We start from the raw sequence: 11,080 nt of genomic DNA on the forward strand, positions 1-11,080 counted from the left end.
GGGGGAAAGAAGAAGAAGAAGTGGGAGTAGCTCACTGGTAAAGTGCTTCTGATTTCAATTCCTTGTACTGCAAAAAAACAACAACAAGAATTTCATTGATAATGATTTTAGAGTCCACATTACAAGTAATTATTGAGTTTGGTGTAATAATAAAGAAGAATATCCATGATTATTTGAAAAGGTTAGTAGAATACCTCTTCCTTTTCTAGTTATATATCCGTGTAGGCTGGATTTTTTCCCCCCACATACTTAAAAGCAGTATTATCATAGTAGATCGAATGAAAAGCAGATTGAATGAATGCAGAAGAAGATAATGAGAATCTATTGTCTATTGAACCAGGTACAACAGAGATATATAAAAATGTAATGTTGTCATGCTCCTCCCTAATTTTTAAAAAAATAGCTCTTTTTCATTTGAAAGTTTACTTATGTAAATATGGGTTTAAACAGGCTGGGTTTAAATGTAGCTCAGTGGTATGTTAATTTTATTTTTTCCTTTTATTTATGTTTTGTGGTGCTGGGAATTGAACTCAGTGCCTTACATGTGCTAAGAAGCACTCTACTTCTGAGCCACATTTCCAGCCCTAATGCTATTAATTTTAAATAAATTACTAAATGTTCAAAATTTTTGTTTTACATTTTTGAAAAATATACAGTATATATTGATAGATAATAACACATGTAAAAAGAAGCTCTTCAGATTCCTCAGTAATTTTTAAGAATGTAAAGGAATCCTAAGATCAAAATTTGGATAACCTCCGAAATAGGGTCAAGTCAATAGAGTGAGTACTTAGAATCATTAACCTCCATTTTATAGTAACAGGAGAAAAGAAGTCTCTGGCTTGGCTACTTCTGTTCTTGTGTCATTCTTTTGTGAGGGTTTCTGTTACCAATAACCAAGCCAGGAAACCTGCCTGGATCCCAGCTGGCCAGTTTCAGCTACTGTTTCAGTTAGCTTTTCATCACTGTGACGAAAAGACCTGACAAGAACAATTTAGAGGGGAAAAGTTTATTTTGGCTCACAGTTTCAGAGGTTTGATATCAGATTATTGGAACAGTTTGCTGGTTGGTCACCCTGCTTTTTTTTTCTCCACAGAATTTTTTAATATCTAAAATCCTTCTCAGGTGGAGTTTACCACTACTATGACATAAATATGTTCAATAAGATCCATTGTCACAAGATCAAATCTAAACTCTTATCATGGCCTATATGATCTTTTATTCCATTCACTCCCCTATGCATCCTGCAGTCCCACCCCAGGCTCTTTGAATATACTATTCTTCTTTATGATATGTATTTCTCTTATTCCCTTTATGCAAAATGTTATCCTTTTGTTTGGTAAAGATTTGCTCATCATACAAACTCCAGCTCATTCTATAGTTTTGTAAATCCTTTCTTGACTTACTAAAGTAGGAATCATCTGTTTCCTCTGTTCTTAAAGCAGTTTTCACATATACCCAATATAATATCCATTGAATTGTTATGGTTGTTTGTGTTATTTCCTTTACTTGATTTGGTGTATCTCTTGCAGATAGCTGTTCAGTCAGTATTTTTAAATTAATGACCAAATATATTTTTGAAACTTTTTCCATAGGTGCTGCAGATGATTACAATAGAATTGGTTCTTCATTATATGCTTTAGGAACTCAGGATTCTACAGATATATGCAAGTAAGGATTCTAATTAAAAACATTATTAGATATAAGCAAAATAATTTGTTGGCATACTTGTAATCTCTAGGCAGGCATTTTGGAATATTTTTGTCAAAGCATTGATAATAAGAAATGTTTTTATAAACTTGAGTTGATTCATTTTTTCTTATCTAATATTTTTTAAATCTGAAAAATAAAATAAGCTTTAGTATGATAGTTTTAGTATTTACAATCTTCTGTTAGATGAAAGTGGGATATTTGTGTATTAGAGAATTTTTTAGTGTTGTTTATCATAAATAATAAATGTTATTTTGAAATTTTATATACAGGAGTCGGGGTGAGTGTGTGTGTGTGTGTGTGTGTGTGTGTATTTCATTGGAGCTTGGACTTTTTTTCCTTCCATACTGGGGAAGGAAGTACACCCAGGGACACACTTAACTGAGCTACATCCACACCCTTTTTATTTTTTAATTTTGATACAGGGTCTTGCTAAGTTCTTTAGGGCCTCGCTAAGTTGCTGAGCCTGGCCTCAAACTTGGGATTCTTTATTGACTTTATGCTAGTTTTTTTAACTAGTTAATTTTAGTTGCTCCTATAATATTACTTGTTTATTGAAAAATAATTCAAATATATATTTGTTTGCTTATTTATTTATTTATGATATTGGGGATTGATCCTAGCGACTTGTGCATTCTAGGCAAGGGTTTTACCATCGAGCTCCATCCCCAGCTGTTTTTTTGGGAGTGGGGGCGGGGACCAAGGATTGAACTCAGGGGCACTCAAACATTGAGCCACATCCGCAGCCCTATTTTGTATTTTATTTAGAGACAGGGTTTCATTGAGTTGCTTAGTGCCTCGCTGTTGCTGAGGTTGGCTTTGAACTCACAATCCTCCTGCCTCAGCCTCTTGAGCCACTGGGATTACAGGTGTACGCCACTGGCCCAGCCTTAGCTGTTTTTTTTTTTTTTTTTTTTTTTTTTNAGTAGATACTGCCAATTTGTTTCCCAAAGTGATTGTACCAATTTATACTTCTAGCAGAATGAATGAGAACATTCAGGTTATTCCACAGCTTGCTGGTGTGCATGTAGGGTTTTTTGTTTTGGTTTGAATATTTATTTTTTGGTTGTAGTTGTCAATACCTTTATTTTTATTTATTTATTTATTTAATGTGGTGCTGAGGCTCTAACCCAGGGTCTCGCAGGTGCTAGGCAAGCGCTCTACCGCTGAGCCACAACCCCAGTCCCTAAACCTTAGCTGTTTTATTTCTTGTATTTTGAGACAGAATCTTGCTTAGTTACTGAGGCTGACTTCAAACTTGTGATTCTTCTGCCTTAGTCTCTGGAATAGCCAGAGGCATGCACCACAACACTTAGATCAAATACATTTTAAAACAATGTTTCATAATTCATTTCTTTTTTCAAGACATATTCTTGAACTTTCCTCTTCTCTAAATGTGTTTAGTACACATTTAAGGGCCAATATTTGGAACAAAGCAAGAGATCATAACTTACAATAATGAAGATTCTATCTCGCCAAAGAGTTAAAATTTTTTTTCTCTTGTACTAGGGATTGAACCCAGAGGCATTCTGTCACTGAGCTATATTCCCAACCCTTTTATTATTATTTTTTTTTAATTTTGAGACAAAGTTGCTGAGGTTGACTTTGAATTGATCTTCCTGTCTCAGCCTCCCAAGTTGCTGGAATTATAGACATGTGAAGAATTAATACTTAAGTCTTTGATAAGAAGAAAAAAATAAACCTTCCCATGCTATCAAACAATCTGTTAAGGCAAGTTGTGTTCAGTAAAACAAAGTTTATTAAATAGTGGGTTTTTTTGGTGGGGAGGGGAGGGGTGTCAGAGATTGAACTCAGGAGCACTCCACCACTAAGCCACATCCCCAGCACTATTTTGTACTTTATTTAGAGACAGGGTCTCACTGAGTTGCTTAGGCTCCCAAGGTTGCTGAGGCTTGCTTTGATCTTCTTGTCTCAGCCTCCCAAGCCAATGGGATTACAGGTGTGCACCACTGCACCTGGCTTAAATTGTGGTTTTGCTTTCTGTAGTTTGCCCTAATCCAATTATCATGCCATTTATGATTATGTATTTTACAGAATGCTTTTTAATAGTTTCACGTGGCCTTGAATATGCTGAACATACAGTCTACCATTGAGCTATAAACCTAGTCCCTGTGATACTGTTTTTTGGTTTTTTTTTTTTTTTTTTTTCGGTACCAGGGGTTGAACCCAAGGGCGATTAACCACTGAGCCATATCCCCAGCCCTTTTTTATTTTATTTTATTTATTTTTTTTTATTTTTTTATTTATTTTTTTTTTTATTTATTTTTTAGTTATCGGCGGATACAACATCTTTGTTTTGTATGTGGTGCTGAGGATCGAACCCAGGCCGCACGCATGCCAGGCGAGCACGCTACCGCTTGAGCCACATCCCCAGCCCCCCAGCCCTTTTTTATATTTTATTAGTGACAGGGTCTCACTGAGTTGCTCAAGGCCTTGCTAAATTAGTGAGGCTCATTTGAATTTGATATCCTCCTGCCTCAGCCTCTCAACCACTTGGGATTATAGGTGAGCCCACCGTGCCAGGTGAGATAGTTTTTAATTGATATCAGCATTTGACAGACTGTTTAGTAAAGGGAAAATTAATTCTGAGCTAGGAATTGGTTGTTCATTTTCATTACTTTTCAAAACAAAGTAGCTATATTTGAAAATGTTTAAAATAAAACTATCACTGAGCATGTAGCACATGCTTGTAATCCCAGAAACTCAGAGGAGACTGAAGCAGGAGGATCCCAAGTTTGAGACCCAGCCTCAGCCTCTTAGTGAGATCCTCAGCAACTTAGTGAGAGTCTGTTGCAAAATAAAAAGGACTGGAGAGGTAGCTCAGTGGTAAAGTACCCCTGGATTCAATTACAGTATCAAAAATGTAAAACATAACTCTCCAGTAACTTTAAGAAGTTCTCCAGCTTCAGTACTGTCAGTCAACCTTGTGTCTCTTTCAGTGTAATTGCTTTGTATTTCTGTAATAATGTTGAAAGTACAGCCTCTATTTAGTATTATGTGATATATTACTTGAAGGAATATCAAGATAAATTTTAAGTTTGGTATATGGCTTAGATTGTGTCTTGAAATGAAATGGGGAAATTTCCTATAACAGATTTCAAGTAATGTGTTATATTGGTGGAAGTATAGGAGGTTTTTCCTGAACTAAATGAAGTCTCCAGTTAATAAGACCATTGAATTTTTTATATTAGGAAACAATAATGCTCATTAATGAAATGGTTTGGGAACATATTCTGTAAATATCTGATGTGGGAAATTATTTCAAATGTAGCTTCTGATGAAAATATTTTTCCCTTCCAGGTTTTTCCTCAAAGTTTCAGAACTGTTTGATAAAACTAGAGTAAGTACTAAATTCTGGAGATCTACTGCATAGTGATATATCTGTACTATAATGAACAATATTGTATTGTATACTTAAAAATCTGCTAAAAGGATACATCTTGTGTCATGTATTATTACCATAATAATTTTTTTTCAAAAAGGTAATTAAGCCTTTGAGGATCTAAATCTCTGCATATAGTAATGTTTAACTTGTAGTTGTGTTTAATTTATTGAGGAAGATGAATATATTTCAGGATTATGATAGATTTTAATTCCACTGAGAGTTTTTCAGGAAGTTGCTTTTGTTAAAGAGTTTTGGTATTTGTATAAAAGAAAACATTCATTAGGAAGATAGAGTTTGGGGCTGTTGCTGGGGCTCAGCGGTAGCACACTTGCCTGGCATGTGTGAGGCACTAGGCTCAATTCTCAGCACTGCATTTGATAAATAAAATAAAAGTCTATAGACAACTTAAAAAAAAAAAAAAAAAGAAGACCTAGTTTATTTTTTATGAAGAACAATCAATCCTTTTCTGGAGCTTTGTAAATTCAGAGGAAGTCTTAGATTCATTTTAACTATATCAAGACTGGATTGGGGCTGGGGATGTGGCTCAAGCGGTGGTGCACTCGCCTGGCATGCGTGCGGCCCGGGTTCGATCCTCAGCACCACATACAAACAAAGATGTTGTGTCTGCCGAAAACTAAAAAATAAGTATTAAAAAATTAAAAAAAAAAAAAAAAGACTGGATTATGGGCTTGGGCCGTGGCTCAGTGGTGGAGCACTTGCCTCACATGTGTGAGGTAATGGGTGTGATACTTAGCACCACATAAAAATAAATAAATAAAGATTTCTTAAAAATTTAAAAATTAAGGACCATGTTGCTTTTGATATTCTGTAACATGCTGGTTTAAAAATTAATAGTGTTATCTCAGCACCACAGAATAAATAGTAAAAACAGTGTTGGGCCTACTGGTGTAGCTCAGTGATGGAGTTGTTACATGCTTAGCATTTATGAACCTGCAGGTTTGATCAGTAGTCCCCCGCTCCCCACAAAAATGAATAGTTTCATGGGCAAGGTGGTGCACATCTGTAATCCTAGCAGCTTGGGAAACTGAGGCAGGAGGATCACAAGTTCAAAGTCAGCCTCAGCATGTGGCAAGGCCCTAAGCAACTTAGTAAGACCCTGTCTTAAAATTAAAAATAAAACGTGCTGGGGATGTGGCTCAGTGGTTAAGTTCCCGTGGGTTCAATCTCTGGCACCAAAAAAAAAAAAAAAAATTATCAATACAAGGCAAGTATACAACTGTGGTAAAGTTGTACTCACTGTAGTAATAATTTACTATAATAATTTACTGTTAGAGTCTAGACAATATTTAACAGTTGATAAAACAGTGGAAATGTTTTTCAGCTGTTTAATGGTATTTAGCTGAGAAGTGGTTGCCAGTCCAGTATAGAAATCTGCCAATTGAGTTATGTATAGTAGGGATAAAAAAAAAGAAACTGGGGTTGGGGATGTGGCTCAAGCGGTAGCGCGCTCGTCTGGCATGCGTGCGGCCCAGGTTCGATCCTCAGCACCACATACCAACAAAGATGTTGTGTCTGCCGATAATTAAAAAAATAAATAAATATTTAAAAAAAAAGAAAAAAAAAAAAAAAAGAAACTTTCTCACAAAGGACAAATGCGTAGGTGGTGACACCCTCATATCCATAATGCCATTCTTATCCCTTTCATGTTTGTATTACTGAGCATCTTCTAGGAATATATGGTGGTTTTCTGTGCATTTACATAAAAAGCATAAAGACCTATCCCAAAATATAATTGTGTCAAGTACGCTGAGAAATAGACTTCAAGATAGGATTAGATGTACAAGAGATATATTGTGAAGAATAGAAAGGAAGGAGCACAGTAGGCAGAAAGAACCTTCAGACTACAGTACAGTGTGGGAGGCCATCCTCGCATGTGATTTGATTTACCTCCCTGGCTGGGCGAGAGGCGCTTAGACACAGCTGTGTCAGAGCTATTCCCCACCCTTCTCCAGGTCTGAGGGCTTGTCCGTGCAGAGGTGTGTCTGGCCACTGCCCCAAAGACCCAGTCATCGCCCCTGACCTTGGGATGCTGCCCCCCTTAACCTTCATTGAATGGGATTTTCCCTGGAATTTTTTGTTCCCCAATAAAAGCCCACTCCCTGGCATGTTCTCTCTCTCTTGCTAGTCTCTTCTGTAAACCTCGCTACCGCATTAGGTGGCTGGGGGGCGGGAGCTAGGAGAAGCCGTCCCATATGCATGTGGCCTTTTCCACAAGACTGCTTGTGTTTTACAACCTGGTGTTTAGTTTCTAGAAGTGAGCCACCCCATATAACAGGAATTGAAAGCTACTGGTTTGTTAAAGCTGAGACCTGGAAACGGGCACAGTGCTTACTACTGGTCAGTCTAAGAACCTTGATTTAAGGGGTGGGGGCATGCAGCCTACTTTTCAATGGTAGGAGGGGAGTCATAATTTAAAACACCCATACTATCTACTATTATCAATCTAAATAAATTTTTAGCATACTTTGTAAGAAATTCCTGGGCTGGGTTTGTAACTCAGTGGTAGAGCACTTGCCTCACATGAACAGGGCCCTGAGTTTTAATCCCCAGCACTTCAAAAGAAAAAGGATTCCGTAAGTTTATTTCTCCACAATGTAGTAATTTTTAGAAGCTTCAAGTTTTTTTAACCTTCTATTGCAGTATATTAGATAAATAGTCATATATACATCAGAAGTGTATATGTGACTCAGTGAAATTTCACAATTGTTGTCAACACCAAGATCAAGAAATAAAACATTACCAGCTTCACAGAATGCCCTGCCCCTCTTCACCTACCTCATAAGACACCACTTTCCACAAAAGGAATACTTTCCTAGTTTCTGACACTAGAGATTTATTTTGTTTCTATTATATAAATGCTTATGTAGTATGTATTCTTTATGTCTAGTTTTATTTATTCAACATTGATCCCCATGTTGTTGCATACATGTAGTTCCTTTTTTCTGATTGCTGTATAGTATTCCATTAATTTATCTGTTTTACTTTTAGTTGGTAGTCATTTGTATAGTTTGTTTGGGGTTCTGTATGTCGGTGTTATTGATTGTGATACTGGGCTTGAACTCAGTGGTTCTCTCCCACTGAGCTACATTCCCAACCCTTTTTATTTTGAGACAGGGTCTAAGTTGCTGAGACTGGCCTTGAACTTGTGATCTTCCTGTTTTAGCCTCCAGAGTCCCTGGGATTACAGGTGTGCACCAGTGTGCCCAACAGGGGTTCTTATTTTGTATATTGGAAATTGAAGCCAGAGATGCTTTATCACTGAGCTGCATCCCCAGTTCTTTTTATTAGGCAGTAGGATCTCACTAATTGCTGAAGCTGGCCCTGAATTTACAATCCTCCTGCTTTAGCCTCCCAAGTAGCTGGAATTATAAGCGAGCACCACTGCCCCCAGCGGGTCTGGGATTCTTTACAGATACTACTGTTAAGACAATTGTATGGGCTAGGGTTTAGCTCAGTGGTAGAGCGCTTGCCTAGTATGTGTGAGGCACAGAGTTTGATCCTCAGCATCACATAAAAAATAAATAAAATAAATTTATTGTGTCCATCTACAACCAAAAATATTTTAAAAAAAGACAATTGTATATCCTTGGCAGAACTCCAGTATACATTTCTGTTGGTTTATATAACTAGGAAGCAAATTGGTGGATCATAGAGTATTCATATGAAAAGCTTCAGTAGATACTGCCAATTTGTTTCCCAAAGTGATTGTACCAATTTATACTTCTAGCAGAATGAATGAGAACATTCAGGTTATTCCACAGCTTGCTGGTGTGCATGTAGGGTTTTTTGTTTGTTTTTAACTTTTGATGATAATTTCATATTTATAGTAAAGTTTAAAAATAGTACATATTTATTCTGTTTTGTATCCTTTTGTGTACATCTCTCCTTTTTTACAGATAAGAATTATTAGAGGGCTGGGGATGTGGCTCAAGCGGTAGCGTGCTCGCCTTGTATGCGTGCGGCCCGGGTTCGATCCTCAGCACCACATACAAACAATGATGTTGTGTCCGCCAAAAACTGAAAAATAAATATTTAAAAAAAAAAAAAAAAAAGAATTATTAGATTTAATATGGTCCTTACTGTTATCCATGATTATGTCACCAAATGCCCAGTGTATAGATTTTTCCCTGTTATCTCATAAGTAGCTTTTTTACAGTGTAGTCTGAGTCAGAATCCAAATGAAGCCCGATATTGCATTTGATTGACATGATACATTTCTCTTATCCTAGGTCTCTCCAGATTCAAAGAGTTCTCATCTTTTTAAGTCTGGCATGGCTACTTCCCATTTCCATCCCAGCTCAATTTACTACATTTTGATGCTTCTTTGGTGTCCTCAAGTACTTTTTATTAATGCTTTGACCAGATTTTCTACTTAAGAAGGTTTGGTTTGAATTATCTAATCTGCCATTGCCAGCCTTTGTTATCTTAAAATCATATGTACATAGCACTTGCCATTGAAATAAATAGATAAATGAAGCTATTGATGTTGACACCTGTTGTAGCCAAGAACTGGAATCAGATATAAAATCTTTCTATAAGTTCACTAATGTCATTGATCCGATTTTTCTGTTCGTATTTTGTCAGGGGATGTGGCTCAAGCGGTAGCGCGCTTGCCTGGCATTCGTGTGGCCTGGGTTCGATCCTTAGCACCACATACAAAACATTGTGTCAGAGTTGCAAAGAAAAGCAAAAAACTAGAAGGAAGGAAAAAGGAAAGAAAGCTAGATAAAACAAACAGATACTGCAGTTATTTATAACTTTAATTTTTTTCGTAATTATTAATGAGAATGTTGAGTGATGATTTATTGATTTCATACCCAGTTTCCCCCCTTTTTTCAGAAAATAGAAGCAAGAGTATCTGCTGATGAAGACCTCAAACTTTCTGACCTTTTGAAATATTACTTAAGAGAATCTCAAGCGGCTAAGGTAACTTTATTGTTCGTTTCTTTACAGGTTGCTGGACTTAAACTGTTTAAAGGATGGCTTATTTTTGGATATTATATTTTCAAATGTAAATTTTTTTTTCTCCTCTTGGAATTGTAGATCAGGGAATCCCACATAAAAGTTTATAAACTTTTTGGGGCTGGGATTGTGGCTCAGAGGAAGAGTGCTTGCCTCGAATGCATGAGGCACTGGGTTCGATCCTCAGCACCACTTAAAAATAAAATAAAGATATTGTGTCTGTAACTAAGAAATAAATATATTTTTTTTTAATTTTTATTGTTGGTTGTGAAATAAATATTTTTTAAAAAGTTTATAAACCTTTGATATAATATGATCTAGAAATTTAAAACCAAAAATTTGGTATATTTCTTTAGGTAAACTCCTGCAAAAACATAAATGAAGTTTGTATGAGTCCTCCATCGAGGATGAAAGCACCATGAAACAAAAACATGCTTAATTTTAGGGCAACTCACATTTCTTGTTAGAAAGCTATGTGCAAAAAACCTCTTAGTAATCAAAAACATTTTTTAAAATATTTTTTTAGTTATAAATGGATCTTTTATTTTATTTATTTATTTATATGCAGTGCTGAGGATCGAACCCAGGGCCTCACAGATGCCAGGCAAGTACTCTACCATTGAGCCACAACTCCAGTCCTCAAAAACATTTTTTAACATAGATGTCTACAAAGCACTAAAAACTTAAGATATTCTACAGAAATTCCTATCTGATCAGAGGTATTGATTTTTTTTTTTTTTTTGGTACTGGAAATTGAACCCAGGGCCACTTTAACCACTGAGCCAAATCCCCATTCAGGTTTTTTTTTTTTTTTTTTTAATATATTTTATTTAGAGACTGGGTCTCACTAAGTTGCTTAGGGCCTTGCTAAGTTGCTGATGATGGCTTTGAACTTACAGTCCTCCTGCCTCAGCTTCCAGAGCCACTGGAATTATAGACATGTACCACCATGCCTGGCTGACTTTTTTTTTTTTTTTTTTT

At 36.2% G+C, this 11,080-nt stretch overlaps 1 protein-coding gene across 1 annotated transcript in view; it reads left to right on the forward strand.

The window, feature by feature from the left end:
• Window positions 1-11,080, forward strand: part of Snx6 (sorting nexin 6) — a 41,369-nt gene that overhangs the window by 11,042 nt on the left and 19,247 nt on the right. The window contains exons 4-6 of the mRNA XM_048798695.1: window positions 1,596-1,671; window positions 5,032-5,071; window positions 9,977-10,063. Of these exons, the coding sequence (XP_048654652.1) occupies window positions 1,596-1,671; window positions 5,032-5,071; window positions 9,977-10,063 (203 nt within the window). The remainder of the gene's footprint in view (window positions 1-1,595; window positions 1,672-5,031; window positions 5,072-9,976; window positions 10,064-11,080) is intronic.

The sequence above is a fragment of the Marmota marmota genome, unplaced genomic scaffold, assembly GCF_001458135.2.
Source record: "Marmota marmota marmota unplaced genomic scaffold, marMar, whole genome shotgun sequence".
Taxonomy (NCBI): domain Eukaryota; kingdom Metazoa; phylum Chordata; class Mammalia; order Rodentia; family Sciuridae; genus Marmota; species Marmota marmota.